This window comes from Ascaphus truei, chromosome 5 (genome assembly GCF_040206685.1).
Source record: "Ascaphus truei isolate aAscTru1 chromosome 5, aAscTru1.hap1, whole genome shotgun sequence".
Taxonomy (NCBI): Eukaryota; Metazoa; Chordata; class Amphibia; order Anura; family Ascaphidae; genus Ascaphus; species Ascaphus truei.
In genome coordinates, this window is record NC_134487.1 from 167,924,094 (window position 1) to 167,947,149 (window position 23,056).

At 40.4% G+C, this 23,056-nt stretch overlaps 1 protein-coding gene across 6 annotated transcripts in view; it reads right to left on the reverse strand.

Annotated features, from left to right (window-relative positions):
* The window catches only part of RAPGEF6 (Rap guanine nucleotide exchange factor 6), a 309,945-nt gene that overhangs the window by 165,873 nt on the left and 121,016 nt on the right, over nucleotides 1–23,056 (reverse strand). For all 6 annotated transcript variants that reach the window (XM_075601184.1, XM_075601185.1, XM_075601188.1 and 3 more), the window contains one exon: nucleotides 3,309–3,452. In XM_075601184.1, the coding sequence (XP_075457299.1) occupies nucleotides 3,309–3,452 (144 nt within the window). The remainder of the gene's footprint in view (nucleotides 1–3,308; nucleotides 3,453–23,056) is intronic.

A 23,056-nucleotide genomic window follows, 5' to 3' on the forward strand; every position in this document is an offset into this window, starting at 1 on the left:
TCAAAATGGTCGCCAGCTGTTTTACTCCCGCAGAGAATCAAGGAAGCTGGAGGAAGGTCTTTCCCATTCTTACCAGGGACTTCCCAATTAAACACCATGTGAAGGGACTTGCTCTAGGACACAAGGAGAGCGGGCGCTGGGAATCCAAATTGGGTTTACCCACTCCGAAGGCAGATTGTTACCAACAAGCTACTCCTTTAGGCGATAAGAAGGAAGCCATTTTATTCTGCGAACCCTCGCATATGTAATAGTAAAAAAAAAAAAAAACTGAGGATTTCACAAAAAATTACAAATCAGCACGAACATAGAAAAGTAAAAGCAATGATATTATTTCAACCCAAGCAGGTTTGCGTTATTCAAAACGCCTCTGTATCCCAAAAGATAAGAATATAATCAGAGGTTTCATATTACTACAGCATAGAGAAAAAGGGAAGAACTACTGCAGATAACATAAAACAAATAATAAAACAGTTCTGCATGTACCATGGTTTATATGTTTAGCCAACTAAAGGCTGAAGGAGTGGCTCAGTGAGAAAGGCATGGCCTCTGAAAACCATGACACTGACTTTGAAAGTGCAAGTCAACAGTCAGCCAGTTACAGTAGATTTCTTAGGGGCCTCTAAATGTGAACTGTGTTTATCCATCACATGTTTTCTTTACATTTATCCCACCCTGTCCTTATCAGAGAACCAGAGAACCAATGAAGATAAGGGGAGGTGGGACTCTGGCTGTAGAAGTCCTTGCTGAACAGCTCAACACAAAGTGACATCACACAAAATGGACCAGCCAGAGGGGATCAAACCCTTCCAAAATCTAACTTTAAAAAATAAATAAATAATTATACAGTAGATATCAGATTTGGATAAAAGATATCAATTAGCCTTATGATATCCCTTAAACATGTCACTGGAATTAGTTCACTTTGGTTTGTTCTTTTCAAGCAGAGGTTCGAATTCCAGTGTCTGCTCCTTGTGACCTTGGGCAAGTCAATATTTCCCTGTGCCTCCAAAATGAGATTGTAAACCGATTTGAGAATTTTGCAAATTTTATGCAAGGTCAGTGCTATACACGGGAAAAATAAAGGAAACTGCTTTTCATTTTGTTTGACGCTATTTTATTTCAATCATTGATATAGAGTCTATATCAGGGGTGCTCAACTCCATTAACAGCTGCTGATCTCCACTGTACTCCCTTGATGACCTTTTGGTGCCTCCAAGCATCAAACATATTTAAAGGGAAGGATGCTCCAGTGGTTATTACTGGGGGGTTGAGTGCAGTTGAACTAGGGAACCACACACACACACACAAATCAATATCAGACATGGCTAGGGCCACTTAAGGTCTACTTCCTAGAAACAAAAGGAGCTTCGATTACTGGAACGTACATGGGATCATCACTCCATAAAGCTCATTAATTTTACTAAGAGATGTAGATTTCCACCTATTCAAAGAAATGTTTTGCCGTCCTCTGGCAACAATGAGAAAAGATTTAATGCATAATATCCTATTTACAACAACAACAAATCCCACTATTCCCATATGTACCTGTTTACACTTTGCTTCATCCTCTCTCCTCTCCACCCTTTGGCCGTGTCCATAGTCAGCCCGACGGCGCGTAACAAAAAAGGCTTTAAGGCAAAGCACATGGCCATAGAGCGCGCGTGCGTGGCTGATTTTTCGCGAAACAAAATCTTTTGATTGTCACGCATCAGCCGAGTCACGTGCACGGTTCAGCCATTGAGGGCGAACCGCTCACGTGATGTCACGGGCAGACCTCCAAACTGTGAATCACCGCTGCTCTTGGTCGCGTCTCCTCCTCCAGATCCCACAGGCCACGGATCGCCTGTGCAGCACACGGGCTCCTATATACAAGGCCTTAGGCTGCGTCCATAGAGGGGGGAGCAGTTCGGAGCCGCGCCGACGCTGAATTCTGTGCGATTTCATGCACATGCAGGCGAGCCAGCGTGCGCGATAGGGAGGGGGGGACGCGGAGCAGTGACGTCGCTGGGTCAATAGCCCGCTACGCACCAACGTCACGGCGCCGTGACGTTGACACTGCCTCGCGCTGATTGGATGTTTTCGGCCGACAGAGCTCTGAAAAACAGCTTCGCCTGTCGGCTGAAAAATCCAACGCATCAGCACGCCTGCGGACGCTCGCGTGAGCCCCCTCTCATAGCATCCTCATTGAGGATGCAGGGGCTTAGCACGGCTTCCCGTGCTATGGACGCAGCCTTAGACTGTTCTTAGCTGAAGCTTTTCACTTATTGCTCCCTATCTTATCTGTCAGTTCTTTTAAAGCCATTATGAACCATATATACAATGAGGTGCTGTTCCATGAGTCACCTTCCTGCAATGGAAAACACCTTACCAAGCAATTGGAGCTGGTGAAGAAGGTGCCTTTTGTCATAGCACCGCTTAGTAAATATGGGCAAATACCACCAATTCATTAAATATAAATATTTATGAGACAACCTGGATGTGTATTCATACATTAACATATAGTTCACAACTATAAACACAAAAAAGAGGGGGGTGCCCTCGCTCAGCCAAAAAGTACGGTAGGGAATGGTGCTCCTCTGGGTCAAGGCAAGTACAATATACTGTATGAAGAAAAGTAAACCCAGTTTTGGGCACTCTTTCCCCTAGGTGGGTGCATTATGGCATTATTAAAATAACTTTATTAAATGAATCCTTATATATATTTAGAGTGACTATGTATATCAGGATGGTTATGGAAGGTGTCTATACATCTTAAACCCCAATATAGACTAAAGGGGTATTTAATTTTCAACATTGGTCATTGTACTAGAGGCTAAGTATTCATAAACAATAACAACCCTCATTAACATAAAATCCTAACACCCACAACAGGTGTTAAAGGATACAGCTTTGCGTCTGTTTCACCATGTATATATTTAAAGGATTAATTTAATAAAGTTATTTTAATAATGCCATAATACACCCACCTAGGGGAAAGAGCGCTCATAACTGGGCTTACTTTTCTTCATGCAGTATAAGGTCTCTTAACTATGAAGAAACCTATGAGGTTTGAAAGCCCTATTCACGCTATTTGTATCTGTCAATAACTCTCCTGCTGGTCCATTAAAAGACATCAAAATAGCCTACACCTAATCTGCATCACAGCCAACACGGCAGAGATAGGTATAGATATAGATACATACAGTATAAAAACAAAGACAGAACCACAATGCTGCATCCAACATGACAAATCATACAGTAAAATATGTATCTGTTCTCTCATAAGGGAGGGTCATATGTCAAAGTCATTTATTCCATTGCAAACTCACCGATATATAACTGGTTGCTTCCACATTATCCGTAATGGTTTGGCGTTCTCCGTGTTGGTTAATTTTCCGAAAGCGCCGGCGGGACTGTCTGACAGAAGTCTCCCTGTGCAGGCTGTCCTCATTGTTTACTCTGGTATTCTCCACCTGAAACACATGGTCAGGATCCTGATTAAACATCCAGTTCTTCCATATCAGCGAGAGCCTGTGGAACTTTAGGAGGCTCATGGGGAGGACATTGAAAGAGGGTTGGAGCCTGCTCAATCTCAAGCTGATATAAAACTTACTGAAGAACTCGGTACGTACGTGACGTGAAAACAATGAGCCGGAGGCCACAGTTTCCTTCCAGGAAACGGCAAACGAAAACACACCAACATGTATCCTTTAAACAGAACTTGCAACCACTCGGCATCTTGTAGATTCAAGTGGCGTCTGTCTGTATAACCTATTCTAACTTTCCGCTTATAACAAAGGTTTTTTTTTGTCTCAACGTACCAATTCCCCCACCTTCAACTCTATGTATTTTATGTCTAATTTCCACACATAAACCATGAATGGCTCATAGTATTCCGATTGCCAAGTACTTTATTTTTATAGTTTTCTTCAACATTAATGTTATATTACATAGAGCCTACATACAGTATAGGTTTACACCAAAATATCAACGTTATGCAGCATAAAAAATAAAGAATTGGAATAAAACAGTCTGCCTTGTTCTCGATCATGGCAGGAATAATTTGTCTAATACTCCCATTCCTCCCATCTCTGCGAGGAAGAAATTGAACCATTAATGCACAGTAAAGCGGTATCTCCCTCACACCCCACACACATTTTTACTCCTACTCTGAATCATACTCAAGTTGAAGCACACTGTTTTACTCATCCCTGGGGACCCTTTGGTTCCAAAGTTATTAACATTTTAAAATAAAAAGTAAAGAAAAACAACCAATATTGGTTACAACTCAAAAGAAAATCTGCAATGTTATGGCCCTAATGAATTTGTAGCATTCTGTTGATGCGCTGAATTAAGAATGATGTGTTGACCATACTTGTTTGCCCAGATAAAAGTTAAATACCAGGAGACTAAGCCACAAGAATGTAGTTAACCAGGGGATTCGGGGAGACCATAATAGTGCTGTTCAGCTCTACGGATCCCCTCCAATCAGATTAATAAAGGGGTTTTAAAAAAACACAAAAGAAGCACCACAAATTTTTCCAAAACCTGTTGAATTAAGACCTTATATTAATATAATCAAACCAGGGGTAGCGGTGCAGTCAAAGATAATAATCACCAGATAAATACAAGGTGCAGAATTTCATGAAAGGGCTCCCCCAAAAATGGAGCCCAAGTCACAAGTAAAAACGCAGAAAGGGGAAACACTTCGTAAACACAGAGCCTGCGTTCAGTATATACAGTAGTTACATGTGATATGGGGCGGCCGCCTCAGGGGGATTGTGGAAAGACATCAGGCAGCCATGGTGGCTATTTAAAGCTGCAGTTCAGTCTTTTCATTTTTTAATTTTTTTTTTTTACTTCAATAGTTTCATGTGGGCAATCTCTAATTACCTCAAGAACTGCATAGCTGCCGGTCAATTCGTTCTCTGTCTATTGATCGGCAAAGTTTGGCGACATCTTTAAATATGGGGAATGTAAATCGTTGCTATAGGAACAAGCATGCTTGTTAAAATAGAATACAAGAAAATTGGCCTTTCAAAGTTGTTTTTTTAAAAACAGAAAATGCTAAAAGTATTTTTTCTTACTACAGAACTGATTTATTAAAAAAACCACACATGCAGGATATTGCCTGAACTGCAGCTTTAAGCACAGCTGATTGACGTCTGTTTAGATTTCCTCTTGACAAAGGGTAGTGTCCCGCAACGTTGAGTATTTATCATCAAGTGACAACCCTTTTTTGTATTTTTAGATATTATTGCACTATTTACATGTTACACATTACACTGTGATTTCTGTACTTTTAATGATAAAATATACAACGTTTGCAAACTATACACGGAGTGCAGGCTCGGTTTTATTACTGAGTTTTCACCCGACTATCTTTTTACTTATATTTATACATCAAGCTTCTTTTTTTTATCGTAACCATATTTATTCAGTAATGACAGACATGTGCAGCTTCCCAAGTACACAGATGTTTAATTCATTCCCATCTCCACACGACTGACTTGTCCTCCTAGGTTCCTACTGTATCCTAGCCCAGTGCACACAGGGAAACATTCAGACGCCAGCTCATCACCAGTGATAGAAATATAAATAAGATATGCAGAAAGACAGAAACAGGTTTTTTATTTATTTTTTTCATTTAAAGCCTTTGCCCCCCCCCCCACCCCCTCCAAATAAAAAATGTATACAAACTGTCCGTTTTGATTGTGCTGATCTACTTCTTCCTTTTCATTTTGTCAAAAACGTTCATTTTCACTTGTTCAAGTTATATCTCAATATTATTTGGTAGAAACGGTTACCATAACGAGGTCTGTTGTTGTAAAGGCATGTGGAAAGCAGTGGCCATTTTGTTTTACCTGGGAGGATCATTTTTAGTAACATCTCCAGAAAGCAGCTACAGAATGTAAGGCTGGGTCCCATAGAGGGGGAAGCCGCGCGGACGCTCCGCGCTGAGCCCCGTCATCCTCAATGAGGAAGGCTTTAGAGGGGGCTTCCGCGAGCGTCCGCAGTCGTGCTGAGGCGCAGGGATTTTCAGCCGGCACGGTTTCTCAGAGCGCTATCGGATGAAAACACCCAATCAGCGCGAAGCAGCGACATGACTTAGTCGGCGCTTCGCGGGCTATTGGCCCAGCGACGTCACTGCCCCTCCTCCCGATCGTGCATGCTGGCTCGTCTGCCAGTCCATGTCAGCACAGAGGAGTGCGGCTGGACCCCTCTATGGCCTCAGCCTAAGGCTGCGTTTATAGTGCATGCACTAGCTGTAGCTCTAGCTGGAGGCTATTATGAGGCGATTGAAAGGTGTGGCGGAGGCGTGGCCGTGACGTCACCTGAGCGGTTCACCCTCATTGGCTGAACTGCTCACGTCACACAGAAAGACCAATTTAAAAAGTATTTTCAATTATCACGTGCTTGGACGCGTTGGTCGTGCGCACTATGTGCGCTTCCATTGCATTACATGTATTTGTTCCGGCGGCGCACACATGAGTGCCACGAGAATAATCGCGGCCTAAAGAGAGCAGCATTGCTATGTACAGCAGCAGAGGACTTCGCAGGGGGAAGAACACACACCTAGTTTTTGTAATACTGTAGCACTCTGCAAACAAGGATGTGCTCGTCCTAGATGACACTGGACGGAGGACAGGAACAATTATCTGAAATCCTAGTGACAATACCAGGTTGGTTAAATTCCAGAAGTACTGGGGGATTGCTGCTGTAATCCCCCCAGTGCCTGGGGTACGAGCAACACATTTTTTGAAGTGAAGCTTCCTTGCAGGCACCTACAGTGTTTCCATGGGAAAAAATCCTTGCATTGTAACGAAAAACCGTAACGCAAATGATGTCACGCAACTAATGGGCGCGCGGCCATTGTGCATGTGCAAAAAAACAACCAATCCAGGCCGCACGGAGGTTACACTATATGCATGCACATGAACAGTGGCGGCCGGGCGCGGCGCAAATGCGCTGCGACGGCAAGGCTCAGTGCATATGCGCAGCAGCCGCCGGTGCAGCCGCCGGTGCAGCACGCCGCTCATGCGCAGGAGCAACAGCAACCCAGCTTGGGAGTCAGGCACCAGAGGCAGGCACAGACACAGCAGAGGCACGGACAGACGCACCAGAGACACACACACGCACGCACGCACAGAGTTAGTATAACTATAGAAGTGCAAATAGCTAAGACAGAGGTGTACTAACAAACTTATTTGCGTTTTGTCAGATATTGTTTTGAATATTACAAATATCACAATTACAAATACAATATCTGTGACAAAACAGTGACCAAAGACAAAGAGGTTTCACTTAAAATGTGCTCCGCACACGCAACTTTTTTCACATTGTCCTGCCGACCTTTCAGCACTACAGGGGTTAAACTATGTAAAATTGCTTTAGGCCCAAAGGTCTAACTTCAAAAAGCACATCAACCAATTCCATACTACAGAACATACAGTACATTACAGACTGCGTGTATTACGTAGATGCTGAATGACCAGAACTAATGCTGCAAGGTTTCAAACTTAGGCCCAGATCCACAAAATGGTGCTAAGCTTCAGCACGTCTCAGCTACTTCATGACTTCACTATTCATTATTCGACTTCATTATTGTAGAACATATATTTACATATAGTTCTAACATAATACTTGTCACACAACGCAGCCCCCTTACTCTTTTTACAAAGCTAGGATTTCTGTGTGGACATTTTCTTCATCAAACATTCACACACCACTAGTCATGATGGATTGAGTTCACATCTACTGTTTTTTCTTCTCTACAGACAGGAAACTGCAACTCATGCCCTGCCGCTCTGACACAATATTTCAAGTGGCCTCGCTTTTCACACCTAATTTGACATTAAATAGCAGGCCCCCGGGTGGGCATTATTGACTAATTACAGCTTAATTCATCAGAGTGGTCCTACTGTATGTGAGACACTTTTTGACACTCTCTGGGCATTTAAACGGATCAGATTAACTGCAACAGATGCTGCTCCATTGACCAAGAACATTCTATAGCTACACTGCAGCGCTTGTCAGAATACTCTGCCAAGACTTGACAACTCACTGTGTACTGCTGACATATGGCAAGCGGTGGACGGGCACATTCATTTTAAGCTTGCCGCAGTAGCAGACTGCTGTTTACTAGCTGCAGACAGTGTTACACGTACAGACACTGGCTGAAATGCCTATAAATTATTTCATAATCTTGTGCCTGATTTTAAGATATCATAAACAAATTCAATATGCGGACACAACTCCTAAGAACCACTGCTATACACACACTTTAATCATTGTATGTTGGCATTATACAAATAAATCAGGTTTAACCTGTTAACTGCCAGAGCGACGTGCTACACAGCTGGATCATCTGGCAGAGAAAAGGTTAAGTATTTCTATACAACATTGGTGTTTATTACTTCTTAGAAGAAATGAACAAGTGTGCTGCATAATATTAAGAGTACCTGTAGTTTCCCTGTGTTACACGTTGGGTGAGCAATAATGGACCTCGTCATTCAATTTTCGGGACCACATTTTTGCCAATGCGGGAATCCGCATTTTGGGGACTTGGGTCGGCCCCCTTTTCTGGTCTTTCTTCCATGTCACACTGTCACAGCTCCAAGGCTTCCTGCCACGGGGTCCAGGTCAGGGACCACTTAGGGACATTAGCGGCCACATACCCAAGGGCTTTCCCACAGCTGCTTTATGTTCAGTATAGGCCACTAATGTGTCCACGAAATAAACTGTATTAATTCTTTGCCATTGTGTTTTTTTATACTGTAGCACTCTGGAGACAATGATGCTGCTATTGCCCATTTACACTCCTAACAATATAAGGCAGACAGAAGTAATTACCTAAATTCCTGGTGATAATACCAGGGCGGTTATACTCCAGGAGATGCTCCGATGAGGTCATGGGTAAAAAATGAAATACATAAAGCAATTTGCAGAATGGATTCAACAAGTAAAGCTGATCGGGATTAATAATTGTGGTTGTAATAATAGCAACAACAAAAAAATCACAGAGGTAGCAAAAAAGACACTATTCCATATTTTTCAAAACTCCTTCAGCATTGCAGGCAGGGTTTTAGAAACTAGCTATCCTCTGATGACAGCACTAAATGCTGTATATTACACTATATTTCCTTTTTATGTTCTCAGGCAGGATTCCTTAACAAAATTGAAAATATATTTAAATACTGAATACTTACATAGTTACATAGTAAATGAGATTGAAAAAAGACTTACGTCCATCAAGTTCAACCTATAAAATACTGTACTTTTATTTCTATTCCAATATATGTTGCTAAGCAGGACCCTATTGGTTTAGCAACACAAGTCCAATGCAAGAAAGCAGAATCTCCAAAGTTTCAGAGATTTCATTAGACAATAGATGTTTAGATTCACAATTACAGGAATTTTGAGGAGAATATACTGTATGCATTAACCACTACTTAATATGAGACAGCATGCAAATGTATCATGGAATAACTAGAAGGGTGATTCCTTAATATTGGACTGACATGAATTGGGATGAGAGCACATTTATTAGATAAATAGAAAGACTCCTTGATAAATATAGCTTACCGGACAACTCTCCCTAACAACTGGCTTAACAATAATATTACTTTCATTAAAGGTTCAATGTGCCTATTAACTTCACATTGGCGCCTGCTGTGATATACAAGGGAACAAATTGTCTCCATCTGGAAACTCTGTTCTTCCACCTCTAACTTTTCTACTCATAGAACGCAAAAATTAGATTTTTAGAATTGAACTCTTAAGCAAAAGTCTTGTTTAAACTTTATTGTACATACAATGCATTAGTTAAGAGGGACTTGGGACCCTTTTTATCAGGTGGTGCTATTCCACAAGACACCTTATGGTACATTCACTTTAATCGGTCGCGTTCTGTCTCCCGTTTAGTTGTTCCGGTTTTCTGCCTTAGCAACCCCCCTTTCTCTAGCCCTCTGGCTTGGACCGTTCCCCCTGTGACTTGGTTCAGACCAAACTGTTTCCTTCTCGGTCTGTGTTCTTCGTTTTAGATATTGCTGCCTCTGCTTAAGGTTCTCCCAACTGCTGTAAGAGCTTTGTTTCTTACCTATTCCTTATTTGTATACGTCCCCAAAACATTTTCCCCCTTTTATTTCTGTTTGTGTTCTTATAATAAAAACACCAGTAATTAAGACTCCATTTTGTAAAGGAAAAGGAATAGATCATAAGGTCAATTTTGAAAGGTCTTTACGGCATCGCACTGCTTTATAAACATGGGACTAAATGCTTTAACGGCTTTGCTACCAGGGCAGGCAATACACCTATTTGGACCGAGTAAAACCCAAAATAGTTTTTACCGCTGCAGAGGCATACAGGTGGCTGCACTGGGGTTTCTTTGGTTCCCTACCCAAAAATGTAAAACATTTTATCGCCTGGTTAAAAGAAAAAATAATTGTCTTGGCTTCCTACTGGGCGCCAGAGTAAGGCTCACATAGAACACCTGGAAAAGTGTGCAAAACCTAAATATCAAAAGGCAAAGACTGGATCCCAGGAGCTAACAATAACACCTGGTTAAGGATATAAAGAGGAGGGAGGGGGGGGGGGAGTAAGCAGCATGGATTGCTTCTATAACGTAGTGAAAAAGCCTTTTTTTCATTACTAATTCATGACTACAGCAGCCACAGAGTTTTACAAAACATGAAGTCAGGCTGACTGTACAGTATCTAGATAGCAATTCCACCCACTTGCCAACAAACAGCAGGCAACATACGCCTCATTAAAAGATAGACCTTGAGAAAATCTACCGTTGGCATATGTAATTGCAACATAAAGAGCATTAAACCAGCCTTCATTTTAGTGCTGCACTAATTGCATGACATTAGCTTCCATTTAGATAGTTACAGGTTATATGAGTGCAGGCCTATTTGTGTATTAAATATGACAGTTCTACTGGTGTAATTTTTGATGCATTAATTTACATTTTAAACAGTTTATAGTTACTCATTCAGTGACGGAGCAGCATACGATGCTTTTTAGGCCCCTTTGACACTGAAGGGGTCGATCTCCTTTTTTGGTTAAGGAACTCCATAATTATATTGTGAAATTCTGCAGAACTCCAACCCTCTATAATAGAAGATAGACCTGTTTGGGGTCTTTTGAAATGCTGGTGTTTTATCACCGCTGTGACTTCGCCGCACATTACGGACCTTCTGAAACGCAGAATTTCCCGTTATACACTTGAACATTGCTCAACTGCTAGTAGCGCCATGGATTTCCTCTATTCGTTGTTCTGACAGACGAACGTTGCTTATGATCAACATTCCAAGGGGCAGTGAATCCTCTGCCTACTCTCATACTATACTACAACTTCCTCGGACTGGGGTCTGGTAATCAGTACATCTGTGCTTCCTATGCGCTTTTATCTTGGAAACATTGTGAGTGAGCAATTGTGAAACCTATTTTAGCGTAAAATATTTTTAATAAACAATTTTACACTATGGAACGTTTTTTGTTTTTTTTAGATTTGTCTGTGGATGTGGTCCATTCTTCAAGAAGCTGACCAAGACTCCTCCACTTTGGTTCACAAGTTGGTTATTTATGACCTGGTTTGCCCTTTAAGCTGGATACTAATTGATTCATATATATGTATCACTTTTTTTGTACATTTTCTATTCTCTTTTGGTGAAACTGATTCATTACTTCACTGTATTATTGTATGTGATTTAGTATTTAGCACTCATCATTTGAATATTTTTTTATATTCTCATAACTACACTCCTCAGTTAATTGAGTTAGCGCTTATTGCCTAACTCAATAAATATACACATACATACATACATACATACACTACACACACATATATATATACAGCTGAACCCCGTCATAACGCTGTGCTCGGGGTCCACATAATGAGACCGCGGGGGGAGAAATGGCCTCCGCGATCTGGACTTACCCGGAGCAGGGGATCCGACACCACGGGTCAGGTGTAGGTAGGTAGGGGCATGTGTGTGTCATAACGCTTTGAATAGATGTTTGCTTCTTTTTTTTACATTTTTTTTAAAAATAAAAATCTAATCAAATCTTTATTGGTAACAGACACACACGGAGACACACACGGAGACACACACAGACACACCTGACGTAATTCGCACGGAGTTGGGAGTACCCTGTATGAGCAGACGCACCCCGACGACATAGAGAAGCTCAGAGAGCACCTGTGCACTTCGGAGAACTCTATGACAGGTCAGAACCATAGAATGAAACCTTGGGGAAAAGGACTTCATAATATGCAGGAGAATGGATCTACATGTGTCATGACATTGCTGGACATTTAAGTCATTTGTACCTCATTAAAGGCTTAAAAAATCTTGTAAAGGACACAGAGTATACGTTAATCATATTGCTATTTTCAGTGTAAGCTGCCTTCATCTACCATACTTCTCTGACCCGTTTCCACCACATGGGGTCTTCTAAAAGCAGCAGTACCATGTACACTTCCACTGTGGCCAGGCAGGGAGTGGGCGCACTGGAGCTGCGAACCGGCTCGGCAATTCGTGGCTGGCTAGGTGCACGCTCGTCTAGGGGCGCGGCCACGACATCACGGAGCTGGTTCGCCCTCATTGGGCTAACCAGCTCAAGTAACGCGCTTGCGAGTGGCAAAATCAAATTTGCTTGCTCTGCAAGCATCTAAGCGCCGAGCATGCGCAGGCGCTCGCTCACGCTGGCCACACACATTGCCTCAATGTGTTTCAGAGCGGCCAGCGTGAGCGCGCCCGCCTGCTCAGCGCCACCCTGGCTGAGGCCTTATAAGATACTAGCCAACCCGGAGACCGTGGCCCACCTCTGTAACATATAAAAACATAACTTAGTGGGCTAAAATAAATATATCAGGATAGTATGGAGTCTCAATGCTTCCAGCAGTGCGGCCACAATGTGAGGCAACTGTATAAAAAAAAAACACGAAGATTTCTCCTGGCAAGGAAAAGCTCATCACTGCATTTCAGGTGCAAAAATGTGAGATGCCTTAGTTTTTACCCAGGCAAGTGAGCGGATGCTGGTGGCTGCGTACACACATACACACACTGCAACCCCCCCTCTATATACACAAACACACTCTGCCGTCCCCCCTACACACTGCAGCACCCCTCCTCTACACCCACAAAACACACTGCAGCCCTCCTCCGCCCTTATTGTTATTGATATTACTGTGAAGCGCTATGTACATTTATGGTGCTATACAAATAGACATACAATACAAAGAATATATATATATATATATATATATATATATATATATATATATATATATATATATATATATATAAAGCAGAAAATAGCCGTGTTAGTCCAGTTGCGATAGTGCAGAATAAATGAGTTCTTCAGTATTAGGTGATACCTTTTTTATTGGACTAACAATTTATGTCATTGGACAAGCTTTCGAGAGTTCTCCTCTCTTCTTGAGGTCAAGCAATACTGATTTACACAGGAATCAATGGCTAAAACAATGTATAGAGAGAGAAAAAAAAAAAACAGATATTTACTGTAGATAAGGTAGGGTGTTAAGTGTTTGAAGCCAGGAGACAGTGTCAAAGAAAGGTGGGGAGGGGAAGGGATGCTGGGGGGGTGGGGAGGGAGAGAAAGTGTGGAAAAGAGTTGAGGCAAGCAGGATAATTACAGACAATTTTGGTAGGGTGTGAGAAAACCCATGTCCACATTAAGTCCTTTGGTTTTGGTGTCAAAGAGTCTTATCATTCTGAGCTCAAATGTTTTCCGTTCTTGGGTGCTTTTAAACATTCCATTGAGGATTTTGATTTTTAAATCATTTATGATGATTTAAATGATAAGACTAAGACTAAGATAATGATAAGACTCTTTGACACCAAAACCAAAGGACTTAATGTGGACATGGGTTTTCTCACACCCTACCAAAATTGTCTGTAATTATCCTGCTTGCCTCAACTCTTTTCCACACTTTCTCTCCCTCCCCCCCCTCCCCCCCCCCAGCATCCCTTCCCCTCCCCACCTTTCTTTGACACTGTCTCCTGGCTTCAAACACTTAACACCCTACCTTATCTACAGTAAATATCTGGGGGGGGTTTTCCTCTCTCTATACACTGTTTTAGCCATTGGTTCCTGTGTAAATCAGTATTGCTTGACCTGAAGAAGAGAGGAGAACTCTCGAAAGCTTGTCCTATGACATAAATTGTTAGTCCAATAAAAAAGGTATCACCTAATACTGAAGAACTCATTTATTCTGCACTATATATATATATATATTATAAAATATATATATATTATATATATAATATATATAATACATATATATATATATATATATATATTTTGTCACTTTTTATACTCACCATAACTTAAGTATATATATATATATATATATATATATATATATATATATGCTAACAAACATAAAAAAGCAGCGCCGCAAAGGGCATATATGCAATGATAAATATTGTATATAGTATAAATAATATCAGTGCCTGCGTACAAAAATGTGTTAAATAACAATTAATACACATATAATCCATTAAATACTTTGTTGACGCAATAATATATGCAAAAGATGTATAAACATATTATAAAAAAATTAAAAAAGGTATAAAAATATATATAGAAATAAATAAAGAGGAGAAAAACCAGTCCTTTAAAGGTGAAGTCCATCAAAGATATGTAGGCTTGAATACAGGGGGGTCTCCGGCTGCTCTCGAAAGGATGAACCACATCCTATAGAATCTGTAGAGGAGAGAGAAAAGAGAGCGCACGCCCCATAGTGTATAACTGTATATTTAATAAAGGAAATGGAGGGGGGAGGGGGGGAAAGAATCGCACTCACAAGGATAAGGAAGTTAAAAGCGTGTCGTGAATAAATCACCACCATCCGGCATCTTTACTTGTCTCTGATGTCGCTAACTGGATATAGACGATCCGTGGTCATCAGGATATTCACTCGAACGTAGAACAAGGGAACCGGCAATGAATTGGAGTCCTCTGAAGATCTTTCAGATGCGTGGCCTGTGAATGTTCCACACACGAACCGGCCTGTTCGTGCGCAACGTGATGACGCAATGTCCGTGACATCACGCACTACGTCACGGACATTGCGTCATCACGTTGCGCACGAACAGGCCGGTTCGTGTGTGGAACATTCACAGGCCACGCAGCTGAAAGATCTTCAGAGGACTCCAATTCATTGCCGGTTCCCTTGTTCTACGTTCGAGTGAATATCCTGATGACCACGGATCGTCTATATCCAGTTAGCGACATCAGAGACAAGAAAAGACGTCGGATGGTGGTGATTTATTCACGACACGCTTTTAACTTCCTTATCCTTGTGAGTGCGATTCTTTCCCCCCCTCCCCCCTCCATTTCCTTTATTAAATATACAGTTATACACTATGGGGCGTGCGCTCTCTTTTCTCTCTCATATATATATATATATATATATATATATATATATATATATATATATATATATATATATATATATATATATATATATATATATATATATATATATATATATATACACACACATACACATACATAACCTGTATTGTACGTAATGTTTTAAGATTGAATTAAACTCTGTTCCCCACCACTATTTGGTGGAGTTTCTCTAGGGATTGTAGGTAATGCTGCAAGGCACATCATTTCTCCTTAACAATTCCTCACCTGAGAGGATTTTCGCTAAGAAGCTGTTCTTGTCCAAGGTTAACTGGAAACATTTATAGCTTTTTTGTGGCATATCTTTCTCATGAACTGCCAATGAATGCTCATCAAGCTCAGGAATCACGTGTGGCTGGACCACAGTTTTCACTTTGGCTTGAAGCCTGTACAAACTATTAATCAACAGAATCTACTCTGTCATTGGAAACCACTGTGCTCCAAAGTAAATAAGAAATTGCATAAGGTGAAATCTGGCTACTCCTGGGGAGATTTTTATCTCACATATTGTTCTTCAATACATTTTTCTTTTTCGGGGGAGGTGAGGGGTGAGGGGGGGGGGGGGCATATTGTAAACAGTCTCTTTTTAGTCTTAGAAATACAGCAAAGCTAAATGTCCACCAAAAAAATAAAAACTGACTAAAATAATATGCGAGATTAAAAACTTCCCAGGATGTTGCCAGACTTCTCCTTCTGCAATCTCTTGGTTTGCTGTATTTGTGAGGCTGGAGTGTTGGAAGATTCCCATGTAATCATAAGTAAAACACTTTGATCCTTGCAGGGATTTTAACTTAACAGTTTAAGTATTTAATCAGAAATCTGTAGGTAGGTCAGTAGCGTATGTGCCTCGTTCTGTTTTCCCAAAATGCTCTGCAGTCCAAAATCTGCATTCTGTGATTGCCTAGCCCTAGACAACTCCCACTCGGATGCATTCAAGTTGCCTTAAGTTTGGTCTGTTCTGTAAAAATACTAAAGGGCAAAGCTACAGTACATTCTGCAAACATCCATAGCAATGATTTAGTTAACAAACATGTTCATTCCAGAACATCAGATGTATAATACCTTTGCTGGTGACCCCATCTTACTTAGACGAAAATGAATTACTTAGCTATCGCACTTATAACAGTCACAGTACAGCATTTGAAAATAACACACTAGTCCCTAGCTTTGCAGCTAATTGGTTGGCCATGTCCATTCACACAACAGCTGTCATAACAATTAACCTGGTCACACTTGGCCTGCCAGAGATATAATGTGTAATGGGCAGGGAAGTGGTTGAACAAGTTGGCTATATTGCTCTGTAAACAGCCCATCCATCACTTTCTATATTGTGTGAATAAGATGAGTACAATACCTAGGGCTGCTAATAGAGAGAACCAGACATTATATCCATGGGCTGGACAACATAGCCATTTGCTTTCTATAATCCATTCTGTCTTTAGATAGAGACGTTTAAAAAATAAAAGTGCATAAAAACATGTAGAATTTTTTTTAAACAATACTTGTAATAAAATTCTAAAAAAACAAATAGATAGTGGGTGTGCATGCGTGTGCCTCAAAGAATTACAGGCATGCATGGGTCTTTTGGAATAAAACCATGCAAGCTTTATTTTTCACGTTATCAAGTTTGACTTTCATAAGTGAAGTGCTGCTGTTTTATTATATACACAATAAAAAGAGTCAGTGCTAACTACACTGGGGTAGGAACTTGATAAAGGACTCGATTGTCGGAAACGTCGCCCATGTTATTCATTGTTTGCAAAATGGAATAAATTGATATTTTAATTATCATCCAATCGAGTGCTGCGTGTGTGTGTTTTTTGTATGTGTATATATATATATATATATATATATATATATATATATATATATATATATATATATATATATATATATCTCAAAAGACAAGAAAGCCCCAATGCTACAGTACATCCAATATGGCAAATTATTGAATGCATTACTATGTATTTTATCTACCCCATGCTGTTGGCTGCAGTGTTGTTTTGTTTCCTCTTCTCGCTTTGCACTGGAAGAAGTGCAGTACATAAAACAGCATAATATTGGTAGTGTAACACCTGTCAAAATGGGTTTACCTTGACGTGGTTGCAGGCTTAAAATGCTTTGGACAAAGTATTGAACTAAATAACCCTTACTTATGAAGAAATAATATACCCAAATGTAACAAATATCAAAGTTTATTACACACTGCTAACATTAAGGGCCTTATTCTGTATTGGAAAGCCATTTTCAGACAAAAATCCCCATTGAAGTCAGGAGATAAATATTGATTCAAAGTTACATTTTACAGTAACTATGAAAACTGCATTCTTTTGCCAGCTACGCTTGCACAATGTTTTGATGTCAACGTAATTTATTTAAAGCTGCAGTTTAGTCAATATCCTGCATGTGTGTTTTTTTTAATAAATCAGTTCTGTAGTAAGAAAAAATACTTGTAGCATTTTCTGTTTTTAAAAAAACAACTTTGAAAGACCAATTTTCTTGTATTCTATTTTAACAACCATTTGCTAAGGCACTGCCCCCTTCATGTCCTGTCACAAGCCCTAGCACACCCCTTTGTCAGCCCTGCCCTTTCGCTAGCACATGTCAGTGCAGGAGTGCTCATGAATATTCATGAGCTTCCACTAAGTGACAGAAGCAGAAGAAAAACATATGCCATCTCTAAAGATCTTGCCAAATGTTGCCGATCAATACATGGAGAACTAATTGACCTGCAGTTATACAGTTCTTTAGGTAATTAGAGATTGCACACATGAAACTATTGAAGTAAAAAAATTAATTAAAAAAATAAAAATAAATAAAAGACTGAACTGCAGCTTGAAGTAATAATCCCCTCAGAACAGGGCATTATTGGCCAGTAATGCCCTGTTCTGAGGGGATTATTACTATTATAGATAAATGTAGGTTTTTTTTTTCTTTTCATCAAAAAGATCCACTTTTGCAGTCATTGATTTTTATCAGCATTGTCTCCATTCTTATGTTTTTACTGTAAGTTTATTAAAAGGAAATTGTACATACACAGCTCTCTCTCTCTCTCTCTCTGTCTCTCTTTTTATATATATATATATATATATTTATCTATCTTTATATATCTATATCTATCTATATATATATACATGTAGAGGTATCAGTACCGTGTTAGCCGAGCTTCAATAATCAAAAAATAAATAGATGATACCGTTCTGTGGCTAACGAAATGCTTTTATTTGTGCGAGCTTTCGAGATACACTGATCTCTTCTTCCGGCGATGTTACAATTTTATATAAATATCCCCTGATAGAGATCCCCTGATGAAATCACTTTATGTGAAGAAACGCGTAGGGAAGAGCGTTTTTCAGCTGCTGTCACACTGTGATACACAATTCTACTCTATCCTCACTGCCCACCTCATTACGGACTGCCTTTGGGAGTGCAGAGAGACTTCTCTGATCAGCCCCTGCATCGCGGGGTCACGGACTGCAGACCTCACATCCGGAATACACTAACATTGTGGAGGACTTCCGGGTCACATTGTGGTGAGCTGTTTCCTGTATCCCCTGCTGGATGTCGGTTCAGAAGAGCTGAGAAAACCTAGACAGAGAGAGGGCGCGCCATCCAAGGCACATCGTGGGCGGTTGGCGAATGAGTATACTCATTATATGCTTTTATTTATCTTGTGTTTGTGAGTTCGCATTTGTTGGTTTTATTCATTTTTATTAAATTGTATTTTTTCATGCTGCACTAGGATCGGGCGCTTTCTTTTCTTGTTGTTCATATATATATATATATATATATATATATATATATATATATATATATATATATATATATATATATATATATATATATATATATACACACAAGACACACACACACACACAAATCACTCTGCTGGCTTCCTTTACACCCACAGACACACAAACCTTTCCCCTCACTCTCCTGTGCGGGGCTCTCTGCAGGCAGGGTGGGGGAGGAGTCAATGCCTTGCTGCTGTCTCCTGTCCAATCACCTCCCCTGTCCAAGAGCTGATTTCACTCTTTGTGAATGAGAACTGAAAGCTGATTGGCTGAAAAACTCGGCAGGGTGCCAAAAATTCCAGGCCATTACTAATTGGATAATGCCTGGAATTTTAACCAATCAGGGATTTCAATAATGCCCAGAATTTACCAGCTTTAGCCTATAATTTAGGATTTTTTTTTACATATGGTAATGACAAAATTTTGATTGAACAATTACCTTAGCAGTACAGAATACTTACTGAACTTACATTACTGAATAGTTTATTAAATAAGCAAGAGTGGTGGAAAACAGACACACACCCCACTGTGTATACAAGCATGAGTGTTTTACGGTAAGTCTGCACACATACAAATCAACACTACACAGAAAGGGGTGAGGGAAAATATGCTCTGAAAAACAACACCTCACAATACTGTACAGTGTGTTGCAATGGATTATGCCACTTTAGAGACATTTTATGCCTACTGTATATCTTTGTTTGCACAGCATTGAGTAGCAACATTTCAACAGCCATGTTACACCTACGGCTGTGAAATTGACCAATGAGAATGCTGAAACCTCAACAATTCATAGATCCTCTTGTCTTGTAACAAGTGGTTTCTCATGCATTGGGATATTCCAATATTGAATCATTTGACTTGCTCACACTGTTGTCATGGATACACTTCTTACTTCCCTCTTCCATTCATCTAGAGCTCGTGCACAGCACACACTTTATATCATACTGAATTCCCTCCCAGCCCCTATAGTTATACTTTGATTAAAAGTTAATAGGATTAGAGCTAAAAAAAAAAAAAAATTCTTCTTCCACAAAATGTTTTACAAGGGTCAGAAAAGCTCAGTTTTACTTAATACTTTAGTTTTCAGGACAATGTTATGTAACCCTTGTAAGCCCTTCTCTTGCCAGATGGGTCTGACATGCACTGCAAATAATGGGGTTATTTATTATGGTACAACAGTGCAAATTTGGGCACAATCACACAGATACTCCTATTGATATACTCTTTGACAAAGGGCTTCGCCCGAAATGCGTCAGAGTGCTTTTTTGGCCCTTTTTGGGATGTTTCTATCTGCCACTCTGGAATAAATTGGATTTATTTTATCATTGGTGTGCCGGTTCCCTGTTTTTTCCCATTGCTGTGCTCCACATATCCCTCCTGTGAGGATTTTTCTACTCCTATTGATATCATTATTATTTTATTATAGTTAACTGTTAACTGAGCCGAGGAGTTTCTGAGTCTATCTATGGTCCTCACCCCAGAGTCTATCTATGGTCCCCTCTCCTCTGGTCCCCAGGAACCCCAATACATTTGCCGGCCAGGGATCGCCTAGCTCTAGTGGAAGATGTCACATGTTTCTCCTGGTGACCCCGCTGTCCTATTTGTAGTTTTTCGTGACTCACGCCAGAAACCAGAGGGACTACCTGGTTCAGGAAATATATTATTTTTTACGTTGCGTATTGCTGATTCTTCAATTGTTTTGATTCGAAGTCTGTTTTTGCTTGATTTTTTTTAAACTAATGATGTATTTATTTATGAGTAAAAGGTAGCATTTAACATAAATGTGAAATTATCTGCTTTCGCCAATATATTTTTGAGTAAGAATACCAACATCCCAACCGTTGCCAGATTGTTTTCCTCTTGTTTCCTTTTACCTGTGCAGCCATGTCTCCTCTTGGCTACTAACCTGCCCTGCCTAACACATAAATCCTGGTACCAGTGCAGGCAATTAGGGTTAATCTTGGTTCCACTACAGTAAACAACTCTCGAGTGGCAAGAGGGGTGGGCTTGAGGCCTGTGTGCTGCCCTATCAGGGGCTCAGCTCTAGGACCCTCCCCCTGGCTACAAAAAGGAACTACAGATCCAAATTTAGTTGGTTATGGAAGTGTGGAGCCAGGGCGCTGGCCACCTTCCTTCCCCTCCCGCAAGGGAGTGGGATACTACCCCTTACTCCACCAGGAGCAAAGGATAGACCTTTGGGGCCTCAAGCCCTGGGGGTTGAGTCCAGGGACCCTAAGAAGAGTGTACCAGTTGTATGCTGTTACAAGAATAAAGACCAGTTGCTGCTTTTATACTCATGCCTGTGACTACAGTTTATCAGGGGGAGTGCAAGATGTTTTTTCCTGCAGGGACTGCACCCAGCACTTATGGGGCCTGCGGGGAGTGGAGGCGCTGCAGCACCCATGTACGAGATTAGAGTCTATTTCCTGAAAGCCTGTCCTGTCTTCCCTACTACCATCGGTGGACACTCAGCAATTCTGTAAGCCTCACAGGTACAGCACAACGAGAGTGCAGGTAACAGTGAAATCTCCCAGAGGGTGGGGGAACACCAGTTACACCTGTATAATTTAGTATGCAACCTCTCATTGCAGCCTTCAAAGCATCTCATGTTCAGAAAAGAAAATCTCCAGTTGTTTTAACATTGAAATACTCATCTACATTTTTTTTTAATTCTTGATATAAATTCTGATGGAACTGTACATGATCATTTAATCACCATAAATTGGGTTTCCCTGTGATGGAGTCGAGAGATATTGATGTGGATCATTGCATAACCGGATACTGTTATTGCAACAATTTTCACAATGAAATATTATTAACCCAGACAGATATTAATAGTCACTTCGAGAATATGATTGGAGTACTGTACACTTGAGAAGTAGGAGAATTCCTTACCTGTGGGGTTAAGTATCCTTCACGAGTCTAGGAGGGCTATTCATTAAAGATAGTTTGGGTTCAATCAGGCATTACTGCACAGACACTTCAATTCAATTGAGTTTATGTGCAGTAGTGCTTGATTGGCACCCTCACGTTAATGAATAACTTCCCTTTGAGTTTAAGATTGGAATGCATTGATTTGAACACCATTTAAGCCATGAATTGAGAATATATTTGGACAGTCTCTCCATGGCGAGGTTTAGATTATTATAAAAATCTCCACCTACAATAAAAATATCTAATTCCCATAATTACTTTGCAAGCAATATTTTTAACAAATCATGCTTTATCAACAGTAGATATGCATATATATATTAATGAAATATAATTCTTGATCACTGATTTTATTTTTAGTTTCAACCCAACTTCCTTCAAGGTCATTCATTGTGTGTCAAATTAACAGCCGCATGTAGAGATTTATGCCATAATACCATCAACTCATTTATTTTTGATCCTCAGAGAACAAGACTTCTAAAAATTGCTAGCTAGTTTAAAATATTTTATTACATTCATGTGTTTCCTGCAATGTTATATTTGGTTTAGAATTTCGTTTTTTCTTTTATAGGACTATTAAGGTCTTTGTCATTCCAAGACAGGACATGCATATCCAAGTCAGGCGCTGCAATCAGGTATCTTTAAGAAACCAGAGGGAGGAGAACATCATTGAGAATGCTGTATGGAGGTGGTATTCTCTGCACCTCCCAGGGTCAGGAAGGAAAAGCTGGGCCTGGCAGGGGAATTAGTTAATGTAGTTTGAGAATGGAAAGGCAGACCAGCAGTAAGAGCTCAGTCACTGCTCCAAGAGGGAGGCAGGTTTTTATTTTAGAATTTGTTTTTCTTTCTTCAAGGGCCAGGTGTCAATTTATGTTGCCTCCTAATAAAACAGCAAAAGT